General features: G+C 42.0%; 1 protein-coding gene across 8 annotated transcripts in view; it reads right to left on the bottom strand.

Moving 5' to 3' along the window:
• The window catches only part of nrxn2b (neurexin 2b), a 623,496-nt gene that overhangs the window by 345,745 nt on the left and 257,448 nt on the right, over positions 1–20,303 (bottom strand). For all 8 annotated transcript variants that reach the window (XM_076725432.1, XM_076725438.1, XM_076725436.1 and 5 more), the window contains one exon: positions 6,577–6,878. In XM_076725432.1, coding sequence (XP_076581547.1) covers positions 6,577–6,878 — 302 coding nt within the window. The remainder of the gene's footprint in view (positions 1–6,576; positions 6,879–20,303) is intronic.

The raw sequence follows: 20,303 nt of genomic DNA, 5'->3' as shown, positions 1-20,303 counted from the left end.
TGAAAACATCAAGTTTCCTTTCCTGGCATAGCACTGCTATAATTTCAGCAAACCATGGACAAAAATCAAACCACACTATTATAGAGGTAAGTTAATGGGTCCTACAAATACCACCACAAACCACAGAGCAGCAGGGTGTACCATCCCCTGTCATGCATAGCAGGTTATTCTTTCACATAAGATTTACTACGTTATATAATAGATACTAAAACGGCTGTTCACCAATTCACTGCTCTCTACTCTGGTCCGACAGTATTGTGTACTGTACACGCATGTATGCATGAAGAGGCTGTAATTCTACAATGGCGTCTCCATTTATCATGCCTAAAGAAAACATCTTGCTAACTTCTTATATATCCTCATAAAAGATCTTAATATTCGCTCAACTGGAGGTATATTAACCACAACAGTAACTTCACACCAGTATCTAACAATAACTAAGTTGGGCTCACCCAAGCAGGCAATGTGCCCCGCCACAATGCAAAACCTATTCAGGGAGCATGACAAACAGCCCAAGGCACCTGCATAGCCTCAAAACTATACAGATCCCAGTCTGATCAAGAACGTGTGGGATGCACTGGAATAAGGCTGATCCATGGAGGCCCCAGGCCTGACCCACAGGGCCCAAAGGATCCACTGCCAATACTCCTGTACCAGTCACCACAGGACACCCCCAGAGGTCCCATGTCCATGCTCAAACAGGTTAGAGCTGTTTTGTCAGCAGCAGGGGGACCTACACAATATTAGTCTCACTGCTTGTGATGATATCAGAACCTGTATGTGAACCTAATATCTAAAAGGCAATACATGAACCACCAATCATTCCTCAAGAAGCTGATGCCTCTATCTCATCTACACTTGCTCTCCGGCTTCTTTGCAATACACACAAACCGACTGATTGACTGAGTTATTGTAATGACAGTAATGGGTTTGAACATAACACAGGCACCAGTGGTCATAGTTTTTGTCCAAGGTACTTTCAATGGAATTGTGGCAGAGGGAATACAGTAGTGTGTGGATTGGACCACTAGATTAGAATCTCCAGGCAAAATCAGAGTGGGATTTAAAAAGATCCGAAAACCAACATACAGTAAAGAAGAGAATGAGCCATTTTGACTTAAACTATATATTGTGCATGCATTACAAGAAGAGCTTTAACTGCTGGATGCTCGCTGACTAGGGTGTCACCGCACACTTAATATTTGACCTATTTTCACAACGTCTTCTGCTTTGGTGCAGTGTATCATTGGATACATCTATCATCTCCTAAGAAAGCCTGACATGAGGATTTCCATCTTTGTCTATGCCCTTCCTCTTTTTGCGCTGTGTGTAGACAGTGTCTGTGATCCCAGAGGAGGGAAAGGGCGCGGATGGTCACCAGTGCTGAAGTCTACAAGATGTCCATGATGGTAGATCATCATGTCAGGGAGAGCAGAGGGAGGGAGGAGGAGATTCCTTGCTGCTTATGCTATATGGTGTGCATTGACTGGGGTACAACGGGTGGGGATGTGTGTGTGTGTGTATTGTGGGGAGAGACTCAAGACAGGTCAAGGCAAGTGTCCTTGCCTGCCTATCAACTGTGCACCACAGGGATTAGCCAAACTCTTCAAACACACACCACTTTCCACACATACACTTGCAGTACTACCGGATGCCACCAAGGGGAGCTCTGAATCTGTGAACATTTGTTAGACATGCAGCGTACTCATTGCTCCCCCACTCCTCCCTTTTCTCTTCTCTCTCTTGGCGGAGAGTCCCTATCACCTCACCTAATTCTGTCTGCTTCATTTTATCCCGCACAAAGCTGACAAATTCATAGGTTTTGTGGAGAACGATGGCAAATATACACATACACATAGAGAGGGAGAGAGGGAGAGCGAGAAACTGGCTTGTTGAGAGCTCACAGGCTTTACTTATTTTAGAGCTTAGTGATGCAGCGGTAGATAGGCATGACGTCGCAAGAGCCATAAAGAACAACAGAGAGGATGAGACTTTGGGGACCACTGGGGCTGTGCGATAACCTCAGCGGGAATCGCAGGCTTTTTTTTACTGGCTATTTTTAATGCAAGATATGCTGTTGGCTCCAATGGTAAGAGTTGTAGAAAACAATAATGGTGCGTTTGTGTGGTTGTGCTGTTTACATTTTCAGTTGCACTTAAAGAATAGATGATGTCATTAACAGTATTCACAGTATGTAAATCACAATGAGCATAGTAGGAGGGATAAGAAGTGCATGTTGATGGACAACTGCCTTCAATTCCTACAAAATACATTGTAATCAAAATACAGTGTTTGCTAGGCTTTATGATGGCCAATTTTTGATACACAACCATGGAAATGTTAATTCAACTGGCCATTAATGGAGGACATAGTTTATAACATCTTTGTACTGGACAGCATCACATTAGCATTAGGTCTTAAAGTCATTTTATCCACCCTCTGTAACAAAGAAATAAATATTAAGGTTTTCCTAAAGTGTTGGCCTTGGCTGTTTTTTTTTATGTGTGTGGCCAACTACACATGCGTGAATACTTAATTCCTCTGAGATGCCTGTAACTGCGTAACTGTATGCATGTTTTACAAGAACTCAAAGCATTCAAGTGCTCATTGATCAGGTGGGTATCAGCCCAGGAGTAAACACAGGGTCAGAGGTGGTCAATGTCATCGATACCTCTCTCTTTTTACCTCTCAGTGGGGAATGTCCAGTGTAAACCTAGAGAGCTCTTTAACACTTTTGCTGCCTATTATGTCAATGAGAATGATCCAGTGGAGAGTCAAGCTGTTATGTGACTTAATGGAGATCGCCAGAGCAGGATGATGTGGTTAGTTCTGGGTCAGGGCATGGATCCGTGTCCATGCCCTGACCCAGAGGACAGGCATTTGATATCTGCTCAGCTAACTCAAGTTTCATGTAAGATTTTGAGTGATCAAACTGATTATGTTATCCAGAATAACTTGCACGAAGGAGGAATTTAGCAACTGGTAGTACTGGTATTGATCCCACCAGAATCCTTGCAGTTACAGCAAATTTCATCGTTAATGCCAATACAGACATACTAGGCACACAGATGGATAGAGGGACAGAGACACAGGCAGATAATAGTGTTGTGTTACTTATTTGCTTCATGGTCATGGTTGTGGGGGTGATGCAATGTCTGAGTTTCTCTGTGTGTGTCGGCGAGAGTGTGGTCATTTATCCTAAAGCAAGTACAGCATATGCTCATAAAATATCAGCTCCACAAATCTTAGACTATTTCCATGCCTAAGTTACCATACAGAAATATATAATAATAATATTGTGATATGACAGAAATTGCAGAGTCTGGTTGGCATGAAAATTTCTCCCTATAATTTAACAGCACTTAGTTCACATTAAGAATCACTTTGCTCTCAGGTTTTATGTTTTTTGTGTCGGGAGGAATTTCTTTAGCGTCTGAAAGTACAAGAGTTTGATAGTATTGGCTGTTTTTTTCTTCTCTCCCAAACTTTCTGGGGATGTTTTTGCAGGCGCAAACAAAGAAGTTGATGCACTCTTTGTGTTAATGCATTCACATCAGCCTTTTTTGCATCCAAGGCCGTTTACATCGGCCATTATTAGGTCTGACAAGCCATTCATTCCAATTACAATTACCGCAAAAAATGTGGAGAAGTAAGCACGGCAAGTGTAAGTGAAATTGATTGTATCTCACTGCTAGTATCTGCAACTGCCAACTGATGACCTGGTGCAACCAGAGAGTCCAGTATTCAGAGAGTGTATTCTCTGTGCATGTACTTAATGCTTTGCAGTGCTTGTGTGTGTATGAAAACATGAACACGTCATGCACAGGCGCACACCAATTCACACACAAGCACGCAGACATTCAGGTTCCCGGCGCTCTTTTGTTTTCCATTAGCTACGATTAAAGGTTTGTAAAGATGTGTTTGGTAATATGCTCAGAAAGGGTTTAAGTGCATTGTCACCTTTGATAAATTAGGGTGCATTCCATTTGTGTAGCCGTGTACATTATGTGCATACATACTGAGTGGAGTACTTTCCTCACTTGGTCATTAATAACAGCACAAATACAATGTCCTTGGTAATGCCCTAAAGAGAACATGAAACATGCACATTTTGGCATTGGATGTGTTCTAATGCATCAGAAAAATCATTGATTTAGAAATGTTGCTAAACCCACAGACAAATGTATTTTTGAAGCCGCCAGTTTAGAGTTACATCATTGCAACAAGGTTGGTTGGTTCCACTGGCATGGTTGAACACACATTCGGTTGGAAGTGGAGGGAGATGAACTTGAAAAGCCTGTTGAGCCTGTGATAAGTCCAATGGCTTATGCATTCAAGGCGATACAGCATGGGGACAGAGCAGTGGTCTGGGTGGAAGATGTCATGTTGCTGGTGTTTGGGATGAAGAGTGGATCAGCAACACTACCTTGTGTCAGTGTGGCTATATTATGGTGACATTGACCCAGTGTCACTCCTAATTATATTTATGAATTTCTTCTTCTTTTTGAGAGTGCATGAATAGCAAACAGTTCTGGACAGGAAATGTATGAATGCACGTGATTATACTAAATAACACGGGGCTTTGGGGGAAGATGAACCCGATCCACTCTGTGTTGTCAGCTCCATCAGAACTATTTTTCTCTCCCTGGAAAATTATAGACTTGAATATGCCTATGTTTCATGCAATGCTGCCATCGAACATGATTTACTATAAATACACTGTAAATTAGTCTTTAATTGGATTGGTTTCTTTTACCTACCTCATTGCTTTCATATTTGACTTATGATTTTGTGTTTGCTTTATGTCAAGTGGCTGCTGTAATACATTAATTTCCCTTTGGGATTAATAAAGTACTCTATTCAATAACTTTTTTATCAATGTCTAGTTTCTCCTCTTGTCTTTCCTTAGATTTTTTCTGTTTTTACCAGGTGCTGTAATAGTTATGAGGACCACTGTTTAGAGATTGATTATCAATGGATAGTATTTAAAATACAGCATATTTTCAGCAAAAGGCAAGAGCTTGGCTAACATGCTGAAAAGCTGGTAAATTCATGAACGTATTCCCCCTTCTGCTGCTACTATTCATTCAAAAGGTTGATTTATTAGTGTTTTGGACATTTTTTTCATGTGCAGTAACAAGCATTGGCCAGTCAAAAATATTTATTTTGTTGCAAGCCAATTCTGGGGTGGTAAAAAACCAAAACAAGTCAGGCAGTTTCCTGGACGGATGCTCAGATGGCCAACACACAGAGATGGTTACGATTTCATTTAAAATTTTCCAATGCACATGTACGATGCTTTTCAGTGGTTGGGCCATGTGAAGGAATCTCACATGCTAAAAAACTTCTCGCATTAATTGCAAAAAGAAGAAACAAGATGGTGAGGAAGATAACAGATCTGTGGATTATCTAATGTTTAAGTCCGGAGTGTCTGTTATCTGTGTAAGTTTGAGAATGACCAACCGCTGTGGAGTCACGTCTTTGGAGGTTTGCATCAGCTATGATCACCTTCTCTGGCTGAGGAATCAAATGATGTATGGTGTGGTATGACATGAGTTCATGCTTTCAGGCCCAGGTGTTTGCAATGGTTGTGGTTCATTTTCAATTTCATGTCATTTTGTGTGCTATATTGTATAGCCAAGCTCCCAACAAATAAATCCTGTGTTGCAGAGATACTATGAAAATCTGTAGGCAAGGGGATTTGTGTCAAGTGTGTGTCGCAGTGTGTGGGGAGGGGGTCGCTAGCCAGTGGTGCTGTTCTCCTTTTCAGCAGCAGTTTATGAAAATGGACTGCTTTGTCCTTGGCTTTAACCCTGTAAAACTCATTTTTTACGTCCAGGAGTAATACAATAGTGGACTCCCTTTTGTCTTCTTCTGTCCTGTGGCTCTTCAGTCTCCATCTTTCACTGTCTCAATCTTTCACTATCTCTATCTTTCACTGTCTCTACCGTTGTATCTGTTGAACTCAGCCAAGCCAACCAACCTTGTGACATCACAGAATACAGTACTTCAACTTGGTGGTGCCCTTGATACAAAAGATATAACAGGGCTTCTTTTTTTCTTTTATAAGGTTATATTTGTCCTGTTTCTTATATAATTGATGATTTGAGTGGAAAACCAGTGAATAATCTTAACTGTGTAGACTGCTTCATGTCCACCTTAAATGTGCACTGCTGTCTTTGATTTCATTATTCATTTATTATTATTAACCATCTAAACATATATTTTCAGTTGGACTGTAATTCATTTTCTTGCCTTTGAGTGACCTTTGGATGTGAAAGGGAGTTGGATCTTTGGTTACTTTACAATATAAAGAAAAGGAAGCTAAGAAAGACAGAAAAAAAACAGCACAAGCCTTGTTCAGCTCCAACCTGGAAACAACAAAAGGTCTGTTAAGGTGGGCAGCAAGCAACAGGTGAAAGAAAGGGAGGTGAAACCTTCTCTCCTTCTGTGCTCCTTGTGGAGAGAGAAAAGATGGAAAGATGGACAGTCAATTAAGCAGCAGAGATAGGGTGGGAGGCAGACAGAGGCACCACTCCGACTGCGGTGGCCCTGGATTACACGGGCAGTGTTTACCTGGCGCAGGTTGCGGGTGACGCGCACGTCATGCCAGGCGTTGTCGTTGAACTTGCCGTTGACAGGCTCCACCAGGGCCTCGAACGCCCCCGACCCCAGGTTGATGACCAGCCAAACGGCGCCGCTCTTCAAAGAAAGGTTCACGTAGTCGGCCGACTTGCCCGTATGCAGCATGAGGCCGTTGCGTTGCAGTGTGCGGAAGGACAGCGTGATCTCGTCAGTGCTGCTCTGGATGGGCGTCAGTGACAGGTCATAGCAGAAGAACTCGTTGCCCTTGAAGGTGGCTACTGACTCCTCCTTACCTGGAGAAAAAAGGGTGAAAGAAAAAGAAAGGTGAGTTAAAGGAAATACTATATGACTGCAGGATTATTAAGATTTCGCTAATAGAGGGTGACATTGTTCCTTATGTTAAAAGCCAAAAAGCAATGAGCAATTGAGCATATACTCAAATTACTCTGATGATAAGTAGGCCGCAGCTGGTTTGACTTAAGAATTAACTGATTAAAATGGCACTGGTGTTTCCTTTCCAAAGAAAACTAATTGTAAAGGAAACACTTAAAGTGCACATTCTCTTGATTGATGATTATATTTTTCTTATTGCTGCTTCAGTTGAATGTTTCTCTGCGCTCACCTTAAATCTCAGGTGAACACATGCATGTAGAAGCCTGATGTTGTGATATCACAACTACACCCACAAGAGCCATGAGGAAAGCCGAAGTCTCCAGTTCTCAAACACTTCCTATTAAATTTCAAAAATACCACGTCTGAGCAGATTAACATTTGACCAGTTCACTTGACCAGCGCCAGTAACAGTAATGTAACACTTCACCTCTTTGAGCGAGGATGCTCATGGGTCAGATATTTTAGGATGAAACCAATTAGCTGTGGTTATTGATTCCAGTGTTACAACATTGATTGTTGCTGCAGCTCTAATGCATGCAAGACGTGTTTTCATCATGGAGGCAAAAATAATATTTGTCCCAATTTACAAGTAAGTCAACAACATATTAATTCAACACATGGAGCACCTTCAATGTAGAGTGATGCATGTCATGGAATAATACAGCGGTATGAGTGTGTCTGGTACAAAATAAAATTACTTCCATCAGAGAAAAGCAAACAGCTGGGTCAGAATTGGACGGGAGGAGAGAAAACAGCAGAGAAAATAACAAATGCCAAGACCAGGCAAAGTAGATTAAAGGAGCAACTCAGAAAAGCCAAACAGAAAGGGAATAAAATGTGTTGACAACTAATGCTAATGCCTGTCAGTCCGTCTGCAGCACATGGCCTCCATCCACTGCAGTGAGCTCCGTTCACACACTACCAGTCAAAACAGCCAGTACAATGGATACATGTCAACCTGCAGCCTACCAGCAGCAGGGGAGGACACAGTGTGCATCTGTCAGGAACTGAACAAACACCTGCAGCTGTCACAACAGAAAGTGCAACAGCACTCACAACAATGACACCTCAATCACACGAGTCAAAGCGTGGACACTGAAGCCAGTGAGCAGGGGTTTAGCATTCAGCTAGCTCTCCATATTCTCTTCCCTGAATATTTTATTAATTCTTTCCACTCTTATATGCTTCTTTTTTGGATATCTTTCCCTCTGAATCTCACAACGTTTGCTACAGTAATGACCTAATTTCAATGTTAACTTAAATATTAATAAAAGAACAGAAAGGCTGACCCCCAAACTGAACACCAGTGATCCTAAAATTCAAAACGAAAAATAGAAAAAGAAAAAAATGTTCCACACAACACTCCCAATAACAGCAAGATCATACAACTCTTAAATAACTCCTCCCCGCTCAGTGGCTATACAAATCAACGGGTTTCCCCGACATGAACCATGATCTGAAGTGACACTCCACTTCCTGCGTTCGTCTGCCTTCCCTCACCTCTGTTTTCCCTGGGGAGGCCAGATTGAAGAATCAGCCTCAGGTAATGAGGTTTAGGGGTGCAAAAGGATAGAGAGGGGGCAAACTCAAACCACCAAGAGGCCCCGGTATGGGTGGATCATCAAATCTAGTTTATCCTGAAGTTCCATTACAGCAAAATCGCTCCAAGACCTCAGTGCATTTCCCTGGGGAGGGAGGCTGGGGCTGGCCAGAGGGGGTGGTCCGTTGGCAGACAGATTGAAAGCCAAATCTCATGAGTGAGCGAGTTTGCCACAGGAGCAATCTTAGGTGGGAAGAGTAGAGTGGTGATGGATAGTAAGGTGTCCATTTGATAGCTGCGTGCTTTGGACTGAGATATGACCACGGTCAGCTCAACACATGGTAGCCTTAATAAGGCAAGGATGATTACAGCACTTCATTATCAACAAGTTGAGGTATAACTGCTGCGTGGATGCCATATGAAAAAGAAAAAAAGCCATGGTGAGAGGCTGTGTTAAGTGACATACTAACTGTTATACTTCTGGAACATTAAAAGCGATGATAGAAGTCCCTCTGAGACAAACACAGCCACAAATATGGGTGCATGCACTCACATAAAAGAAAACATTTTCTGTGAGTGTGTGTGTGGAGGGGGCGAGGAAGTGAGGGGCGAATTGCATCCAGACAGATACTTAAAAGCGCATTTTGGCTGAAATCGAAATTTAGAGCAATCTCAACTGAAGTGTGAATTGTCATCGAGGAAAGGCATCAAAGGAGGGAGAGGAAGAGATGGAGGGGAAAAATGACACGGTGGAGAAAAAAAAAAAAAAAAAGCAAATCCCCCAAGAGCAGCCTCCTGGCGGTGCCTGCGTTGCTGATGTAGGAAGAACAAAAGCGTACCAAATGGACCACAGCAACCATTTTCAATTATGTATTAAGTTAGGCCCCCCCCTCCCAAAGTATGGGCTGTTAACGGTAAGCAACAAACAGCTTGTGATTGCTTCCATGAGCTCAGCGAGATGGAGTTACATGGAATGGAGAGACGCTGCAAACAAAAAAAAAAATTCTTTTGTTTATGGCTGCTTAATGAATAGGAGGCTGAGAGGAGGAGATAAAGCTGGAGAGGATCAGGGAGTGACAGGAAAGGACAGGGGGTGGGGGGGCACATTTCAGTCTGGTCACGATGCCAACAAGGCCTCTCAATAAATTAGTTGAAAATTAACACAATCATGATTTTTGTTCTTGACTTTAGAGCCAGAGCTGGCAAACTATACAAAATGCAAATCTTGACAGTGATCCATCTCATACTGCGAGTTGGACTTAGTGATTTTCTGGATCTCCTACATGCTGCAGGACGTCGGTGATCCTCCTCCGCTCTGCAGAGCACTGGAAAAACCCTCCTCCAAGTCTCCAAGGAGAGGCAAGATCACTTCAGCCTTGGCTTTCAAGACCCAAAAACTAATATAAAGAATGACGCCTTTCTTTCATTCCCTGAGAACACTTGAGCTCCTTTGAATATGCGCTTGTCCTCATACATCTCTTTCTCCTCTTACATCTACAGTACATCTCTATCTCATCCTCTCGCTCCCTTGGCAGCACTGTTGTGATTACATGCACACACACACTTCGAGTATACACTTTTCACTCAGATCAAAGCTCTCTCCATAAAGCCCAAGAGCCGACGCTGTAGCCAGAGGTAAGACAAGACACACAAGCACACAGCAGACTTAAGTGCTGTCAAGGTCTCAATTAACCTCACAGAAGGCCCTGACTACATTACAGAAATGACTCATTTGAAATTTAGCCACCCGTAATGGCATCTTTATTATTAATTAAATGTTGATATCCTCTGGTATTTTATATCACTGGGTTCAGTGGACAGACCTTTAGCACTGGACATTTTTAGGGATCAAATATGATACTCCCTGTATCTATGCACTGCAATCTAACCAGCAATTGCTTCATGACTAAGCAGATGTAATGAGCCAAGCTGCTGTTTATCAACTGTCCACATATCTCCACCCGGCTTCCACAGCCTTTCATGGCACTCGCGCTTCAGGCTGCTTCGCCTTGGCGTCAGATTCAGAGCTTCAGTGGCTTTGAAAATGTAACGATGCAAGTACAAAAGACAAAAAGGTAGATGCAGAAGGTTGCTGGCTGGGATAGATGAGGGTTTCTGCACCCATGCAGTGACAGCCTAAGCACAGCTCTTTCTGAAATATCTGGACATAAGCCCCAATCCCAGCTTCTTGAAGGGCTCACTAGCTGACATCTGACTTCCCCAGAAAAGAAACAGAGAAAAACAAAAAAAAAAGCATTTCAACATAGTAAGTACAAACTCACCACCTTATTTTCATGCACTCCTGATCCAACTTAATTTAAACCACATACACATGAATGAACATTTTCTTTCTCCCCTCTGCCTTTATACTCTTCACAAAATGGATTCATAACCTCAACCTCCAAAGCCACTTCTATCTCATGTCACCAGCAATCACTAAGAACTTTGCTGCAGCATCGGGTCAAGCAGCGCGTCCTCTGCAACCCCTGGCCTTCATTATTCTTAAGGAGGAGCTTAATTTCTGCAAGATACGCAGTGAAAGTGTGAAGGGGAGGGGGGAAGAAGGAAGAGGATGAAGTCCAGTCTGAGTGGAATCAATGCCATTGAGTTTGACCATCACAAACAACTCACACACACACACACACACACACACACACACACACACACACACACACACACACACACATATAGTCCTGACAACCCGACTACAACTTTGCTATGAGCATCAGCAGGTGTAAATAAGTATTCTATCTAGCTTTCCTGCAGCAGCAGTGTCATGAATTACGATCTATGGATATTTATCACAAGTGTCCCCACTCTGGAAAAACACATCATCACAAATGGTGATAAAACGTCACGAGAGCACAAATACAATCTGTTTGTCAATGCTACCCCGAAAGTGCCATTTTAGGCTAGTCTTTGGTGGATATTACAGTAATAAAAGCGCAGTGCAGCATGTGTTATTAAATTGGATTCAGCTCAGACTGAGAGAGAGAGAGAGAGCGAGCAGGTTTAATAAGATGAGCTGCATGAATAGCTCCATCCAAACTTGTGTGGTGCATTAGTCAACGCATAATGAACCTTAACATACTGCTTTTTGGCCGAATGGATTACATATTGGGAGTAATTAGGTAGTTTTAGGGGAATTAGAAAAGAGAGAATGGAATAAGACAAGTGTGTGTGTGTGTGTGTGTGTGTGTGTGTGTGTGTGTGTGTGTGCGCATGTGAAAACATCCATAATCTAGATGACCACATGCTGGCAAATCCACTCTTCACATCACATTACCTCGCTGTTCTTACACACACACATAAAAACACACCCACATGTGCATATACAGTCACCCTCTATTAGCTTCAGAAGAGTGCCATCCGCCCCGCAGAGAGAGTATCCGACAGCTTTGGAGAAACGATTCAACAGTGAGATGAGAGAGAGAGAGCAGTGGGAAATGTACAGGGCATATGAAAGCTTTGATGCTGCTTCATGAATCAAACGGGCCTGCTGGGTAAACAGACAGCGGCTAGTGTCCTGCGCTAGCTCCAAGGCACGGGCAAAAGTCTGTGAACTGCTGGAAAAAGGTTTGTTGCCTTATTAAATGTTCGGGCTGTGTTAAAGAACTTGCACCCACACACATTCTTGAAAAAAAGAAGCAGAAGAAGAAGGAAAAAAAACAAAAAAACACTTCATGTTAAGTCACATATTTGCCATCAAGCAGTTGCTTATTGGCATGCATATTAGTAGCACAGTGGCTCTTTATTAGTCATTATGAATCACTTACTAATGCATCATTATTGGGGTCGGGGTTATTGAGGGTTAAGCTATTAAAATTGTAATTCATGTACAATTTCCTTACTATCAATAAGTAGTAATTAGGAGGTTATTGAGGAAAAATGTAGTTAATGTCTTCGTAGTTGTAGAAGATGGTTACACAGGCTTACTTATTGATACAGGGCCAATATGGCACTAATATGCATTCTAATAAGGAACTACTTAGAGTGGTGAATATGTTTGTACCTTAATATGAAGCATTACCAAAAAATAAATAAATAAATAAATAATGCCATAAAAAGAATCACATTAGCAAACAGACACAGACGCATGAATACGCCAACTCAACTCCTCTGCAATGATGAGAGCTCTTGCGCACACACACAACATGTCCCTCTTGGATACACAGCTGTTTTCATGAAGCATGCTGCAAACAAAAGGAAAGACATTAAGAGACCCAAGAAATAAATAAAAAAAGAAAGAGAGAAAGACAAAGAAAGAATCAAAGAGCAAAAGCTGGCAAGAAAGACGACAATGGCCAAGGGAAACCTGGTTAACACGCTGAGACTGAAGAAGAGAGGACGAGGCAGTGCAGATTTTGAAAAGTGGGGCGAGTTCCAGTGTCAGAGGGTGGCGGGGTGGGGTGCAGAGTAACTGCGACGGGATGATTGATCGATTGCTCAGATCTCCATTCCCCCTCCGTGCTCTGTGTTTCACTCCTCATGGATTTTACCTTCTTTGTCTCCCTCACGCATAAATCTGAACTGTCAGCTGTCCTTAACAAAAGCATATGTGGTATTCTAAGCTCGAACAAAAGCCAATGATCTACCCCCTTGGCAAGGACCAGTCTCTCAAAACCTGCTGTGTACTGGCACTGTGCTGGGCTTGGCAGGGTTACCCCAAAAATAGCAACACACTGTATGTCACCATCAAGGTATGCGTGTTTCATAATTACTCTCATAAAGTTACAGATTCTTTTTATTTTTAAATGTTTTAAGGTGTTTTCCTCCAACTGGTCACCTTTTATTTTTGTCTCAGCACTACCTATGTGCAAAAATGTCATTAAATCATTATGTACGGACGATTAAAACTCCACAAATGACTTCATAATAAAAAATATTCAGCCCAGAGATCCAGCCGACAGACTCACAGGGCTGTTCACCCTTTAAATGTTTACTGTGTTAACAGGACTTGGTCTTCAAATCAACTTACACTTGACGTTTTCGCTCTGCACTGAGCCTCTTGTGCAGTTGTTAGTGGGCATTCTGACCAAAACTAACACAGCTTGACACAAACACAAAGCTTTGTATTGATGTTGGAGTGCTGCTGTAGGCATGAAATGTGATCTAGGAAGTCCAGTTTCAGTTATACACTCACACATTTTAAGGCCTGCCAAATGTGAATACACTGGGTTTATAGTGCAATGCTGATTGACCAAGGCAGTGCGAGATGCCACACACAGCAAGTGTTGAGCTAGGTTCAAATTGAAATTCTGTTTTAACATATCAATTCTCTATTTTAGGTGACTCTGACTTGCCTGCCTTTCTCCCCATGTCCAGCCCTGACCTGGCCTGTGACACTATCTAGTTAGCTGTATTGGTAATTTGTGGATACATTATGGATTTCTGTCTCCAGTCTCCCGTAGAGCCATTGACATAAGGCTGAAAGAGAGGAGCATTGTTCCCACCTCCTCTCCACTCTCCTTTCTCCACAGCTGGTGATTACTGTATGGATCGATCAGTAGACTGATTGCAATGCTGTAATGAAGAAACTATAATTAGCTGTCTGCCCACCTCATTTGCTGGAGGCCAAAGTTCTTTGCTGCACTGACCATTCCTCCCCCACTTACATGTGGGAGGCATTTGTGGAGGCACAGTGAATGCGCTATCGTGCTATTCACAGTGTTCCTTTTGTTCTGTGGGATGCTGCCAAATGAGCAGGAATGTCAATATCAAATGAGCTGTCTACAGTGAGGTAATGTGTGAAAACAAAAGGCATTCAAATCGTCTCAATTGCCTTCTGTTTTTTTTTTTTTTTTTTAAATTCATTAATTTATTTTTTGCCCTCACAATCTTCATTCCTGAGTCTGGATGAGTTTTGCAATGACAGAGCCTCACTTTTTCTGTATATGATACAGGTGGATAAAGAGCTCATTCAGAGCCACTATTGTTTATCTTTTTAGAGAAAAGTTTTATCCAAATCAAGCTCAAGCATATACATGTACTCGATGCATTGCACTGTAGATTTTAGCGATGCTTTGTGTATGTATTAGCCATTCTAGTCACCCACTTCACTTTATTAGTAAAAATTATGTCTACAGAGTGTCCATCGACTTTATGCTAACCCATGACTAAGTGTGCAGGTGAAGGACATGCATTTTAAGAGCCCTTGGCATAAAGACACTTGATTAGATTTTTTTTTTTTTTTTTTTTTTTTTTGCTCCTCCACCTTTGACTGTCGCTGCAGGTCACATTTTAAGAGTTCACGGTTCGTTTTAATTTAATCCCTCATACCATTGCTTTGATTGACAGCATTTGAAGGTCGCTGGAGGAGCATGCAGGTGGCAAAGAATAATAAAAAAAAAAAAAAAAAAAAAAAGGAGAGTAAATCTTTCCATAGAGCCCGTAAGAACAGAATCAAGTGTGATTTGCATACTGAATCTGTTCTTCACTGACTGGTACTGTAAGTCTGGCCACATAACCCTGACATGACCCTGAAAACAAGGTGTGTGTCAAGTTGGGCTGCATCAGCATCCCGTGTTACGGGGCAAGGTGGCGCTTACATACGACCTTTTTGACTTCCTCACTCATTGTTACATCCATCTCGCATTTCCATGAGATAGTTTTGTCTGTCGTCTGTTTCTCACACTCTTGTTCTTGAGGATAATTTGAGGTAGTGAGGGATACAATTTTCAGTTGTCCTTAATTGTCTGTCGCCTTGGAAACAATCCATTTTGTAACGGCAATATCAGACACCATGGCAGCAGCCTCGTGACTCCACTCCGCCGCTGTCTGTCTGTCTCTCTCTCTCTCTCTCTCTCTCTGATTTGCACTTTCTTCTACTTTCTCCTTGCTCATTTTTCCTTAGTCATTTCTTTTCTCTCCAACTGTGGGTGTCTGGCAGGTGACTATTATCACAGTGGAGGGCTGTTCAGTCTCCAGGCTCAGCCAGGACACAAAGAAAATGTCAAGTAAACGAACATTAACGATAGGCTCATGCTCTCCTCAGTAGCAGGCTCCTTAGCCAATGGGCAGCTGAGTGCAAGACAGACAAAGTACATAATAAACCCTATTAGTTTGAACAGCATTCCCTCCATTTGAGCAATGCGGTTCCTCTCTCTGCAACAATAATCATGTAATGTTGTATACTTTTACGTCAGCAACATGAGAGCAGCCATGTGACATGCAGAGGTATGGATCTTTTCTTCCTATGGCTCCAGTGAGCATTGGTTGGACTTGGCTCATTAGCTCTATATTGAGCTGTGGTGAAAATGTCCCAGAGAAGACACAAATCCATTTGCATATTTGCACAAAGACACTTTTAGAAATAGCAATCACAAGAGCATATGGTCCGCAAGTACAGTATAATGTGTAAGATCCTCTCAGATTATGGTTGCATTGAAATGTAAACTGACTGCCTGAAGTGAAACATACGTCAAATTTAATGAAAGCACACGCTTGCCCAATTTAACACAGATTACTGTCAATAAAGCAGAGAGGAAATGACAAACAGTGTGGTGTTCATTTGGAAGGGTGGTCTTTTAATTGTATAAGAATCCTTGGAAAATTATCCATTATGTGTGCATGTGTGTGTCTCTATTCATTCAATGAAAGCCAAAAAAGAAAAAAAGTGGTCTGTACATCAACGGGGTGCGTAGTTACTGATGATCTGTATATGACAGAACACAGACAAGACAATTATCGTCTTTTTACTCCCCTCCAGTGAGGCCTTTAAAACTTTTGGACACCACAGAGGCAAAGTCTCAGTTCCTGGCAGTGTCATTTTATGCTACAGTTATTGAGTTACTTCTATGAAAAGTATCTGAATTACTTTACAAATTACTTACATAAAAATACATAAAAAGCATATAAAAGGAATTAGTAAGTAGGGAACTGGGGAAGGTAACGTGCATTACTTCTGAATGTCTGCTGGAATGCGTGTATTAATGCACACATAGCTACATGATTTCAGTCTTGCTATGGCACGGTGTGGGACAAAACAACAAATCTTATCCATCATTGTACCTGTTGTAACTGGGACAGGAACGACTAGCACCTGTAAGCTATCTTGTATTGCTTTGGTTAGACAGAAAATGATTTATTGGGAAAGAATTGTAGTAAGACACTGGTAATGATTACATGGTAAGACTGACAGCTGTGAAGGGAAATAGAGAAGCCACCTATGTTTAGGTCAAATTTGAGGAAATGCCAATGTTGAGAGAGGAGATAACTAATCCAGCATGCTGGACCTAATAAGCCATTCAGTCTGAGTTTTAATGAGCGAAACTTGTTGCTGAAGGCGTTTGACTTTTTGAACCAAGTACTGAAAAGCTGTGTAAGTGCCCACAGAGGAGCTGGAAAACACGGCTGTTTGCAGACAAGCAAAGAGTTTGGTGTGAGGCAAAGAAAGGGGATTTGGGACTGTGTATCTGACGACTGCTACACTATTAAACAAATAAGGGTGACACATCAAAACTGCATTATAACAAACACCACAGGCCACTGGAGAGCCTTTTGACAAACAGACTTTTTCTCCCCAACAGCTTGTACCCCTCTGTGACTGAGTCCTAATGGAGGCCATAAGTAAAAAAACTGAATGTTTAAATGAGTCAGTGACTGTAGGTGGAAATGAAATATAAATTGTATGTCGACAACTTAACCAAACGGAGAGAAAACTTTGTTGAACTTTCACACCTGATCTATATTTCCACTGCTATTTGAAGGTGACTGAAATGATCATCTTGACAACAAACAGAACAACAAGGGTTTATATGGGATTTAAGCTGCTGATGAATTGGGAACTCCTATTCTGAATGCTCACTCTTCCCTCGGCTTGTCAGTGATGAATGTAACTACATGAATCAACCCATGTGGCGTGTAGTAACAAAGAAGGATTGAGCTGGGGAGATAAATGCCTCTCAATATTACATTACAGAAGAGCAGACAGCATTTTTAGGGTTCTAAATCAAATGGCTAAGGGATGCACAATGCAACATATATGTCACACATGCGGTGATTGAAATTACTGCACAAGCACTCACGCAATACAGCTCTGCGATGTGTGTTAGACAGTCTAAACAGTACTAAAAAACTCCTCTGGACAGAGATGAGTGCGGACACAGTTTTTTTTATTACTGCATATAAATTGGCTGCCATGATACTATTTTTTTTTATAATCTTAACTTTACAAAGCTTTCAACCTCTGTAGCCTCGTGCTATGTGCAAAAAAAAAAGCTTGAAGCCCAACATCTTAAAAACATCTGAAAATGTATCTAACCAAATGCAACGGGAACACATTGATTGTTCTTACTGATTAATTCCATAAATCCAGGGTTATACAAATAAGAACTGAAAAGTTAAGATAACAGTGACTGACTTGGTCAAATGGACAGTTAGTGATGTATGGATTACTCGTCCACTCATCTGGTTGACGGGAGTTGGTTCTAAATTATTGAGTGTGTGTGTCTAGTGGGGAGACCTGTGCAGCAGTTTAATCTCTTTACCTCCACTGACTCTAGAGGGGGGATTCTTTCTTAGGAAAGCATAAACCAATATTAAATAAAGCCACAGAATTACCACAATTACAATCAAATTTGGCAACTGCTGTGGCAACAAACATGACTCTTTCGTACCTCTCTTTTTCTTCAGTACATCCTCCTGGGCTGCATCCTTTTCCTGTGTTTTTATATTAGTATCTCACTCGCCTGCACCTGCATAACTTGACCAGATGATCAACTCTAATGATGCCAGCTCAGTGGAAAGTGTGCCACTCAGTTACTCCCCTACAGTAGATTTTGTTCAGGCACAGTGTGTTTGTTTGTATGTGGAGATACTGACTTGGCAAGTACAAAGCTCTTTCAGCTCAGCCTGCAGCAAGGCTCAGCATTGTTAGACCGAAGTTATCACTCTGAAACGTTATCGGCCCACCGGGAGTTCTCCCGACCACTGTGATTAACACTTTGCCTTCTCAGGCTTCATTGAAGGTAGATGACCTCATCCTATCCACATGAGCTGACTGGCTTCCCATTAAAAAAAAACATGATCAAACATAGACACCATAAGAAATCCAGTAATTTCTTCACTTGTCATCTCCACCACACAACAATAAACAACATTCAGTTTGTCCAACAGTGCCTCCACCAGTATGTTATATAGGTTGCTCCCTGAACAGGACCAAGATAAGAGACTCACATTCATAAAATTCTCATCTGACTGACTGGTCTGCAGTATGCATGTAGAATGGGTATACAATGAAGACATAAGTGAAGAATTAAAGATCACTCATTTCCATAAATAAAAAGTTTTCTTTTACTTTGAACTGCAGCAAACCACTGTTATTTACTTATTGGTGAGGCTGTGTGTATACGCACTATGCTATACTGCAAATTCAGACTGTCGGCGGCTTAATGGATTTAAATGGAATATTGAACCAGAAGTCTTGTTTTCATTTGTACTACTGCTAAGGATTAATATTTCACACTCGTGTAGCCTTGGTGATGTATATGCAGATGGAACCCAAGCACAAGCACACACACACAAAGAAACTCAGGAACTTGCATCACTGCTCGTGCACACATAAGCATACACAACATGCACAGCTCTTCTTAATCAACAAATGAGTTGTGTTGTTAGCTGACGCTACAGTGCCTATTGACAGTGAACTAGCAGTACGGGTGATGGGCTGTTTGTCTAATAACCAAGGCTGCATTTCAATTTCACAACTCACTGAACAGCCTGCTTAGCCACACAAGACTGATATGACACCAGGCTTAGCAAGAGACTTCATTTGTGAGCGGCTGCGCTGCTGCTGAGGATGATAATGGCAAAAAGTCACACATTAACCTCAAGGTCTGCACTTCAGCTGTTTGAGCCAACCTTGAAACAGGTTGAACGCGGATCGACTTTTGTTGAGATGAACACACGCTCACACGCACACACAGAAATACCGCCACCCCCCCCAAAAAAATCTACCCCCTGCTTGGTCCCATGAGGGCCCCATTATATTAGTGGAGCTTGAAAGTGACTTTCCCTTCATTCTCCTCCCTTTAGGCCTAGCCTGTGTGATACATGCAGACAGCACTCTATGTCTGGTCTAATTAAAGACTCTAATTCACTGCCTCCCTCTGCCCCTGCCTCTCCGTGTCTTCCTGCCTGTCTTCTGTGTCTTGGTGAGTTTGTTTTTCAATCCCACGCAGATTTCTGCAGTCATACTCGCCATCAACACTTCCCATGCTTTGCTTTTGACTGAAAACAAGTCTGTGAGCAAATACTGTAACAGGTGGCATCACAGGGAATTTCAGTTCAGATAATACCCATCAGGTGTTTGCATAGCATGCAGCATTCACATAGTGGTGTTCTCCCCAGAAATGTCTGCTGCAGGTTTCCATGCCTGCAATTGCTGGAGAAGATTCAGCATGTGGAGGAGCGGGGCCCTTTCTATTCCTTGTTCAGGTTTTTTGGCTATTGCTGACATGGAAAATTCAATCACCACAGTTAAAAGATCAAACAGTATTTTTTTTCGACAACTGATCTGCATTTAAAGTATAGACACAGCTCCATTCTTACACACTGCCAACATATGAACTCTAATGCAGCAGTACTCTACATGTCTCAGCACCCTCTTTCTCTGCATCACTGCACCCCCCTTCTCCTGCTCTCCCTCCCCCTTCCTTGCTTCTCCCCAGTGGTCATCATTTGCCTTGGATTTAAGGACACACACATCCTCTGAAGGCAGTAAGTTAATTAGACATTGGGCCCTGTCTCTCCCTGACTATCTGTGGCTTAGAAGAGTATTGCAGCT

Source organism: Chaetodon auriga, chromosome 24 (genome assembly GCF_051107435.1).
Source record: "Chaetodon auriga isolate fChaAug3 chromosome 24, fChaAug3.hap1, whole genome shotgun sequence".
NCBI classification, from domain to species: domain Eukaryota; kingdom Metazoa; phylum Chordata; class Actinopteri; order Chaetodontiformes; family Chaetodontidae; genus Chaetodon; species Chaetodon auriga.
The sequence above is the reverse complement of the archived record's forward strand: the minus strand, read 5'-3'. Positions and strand labels throughout refer to the sequence as shown.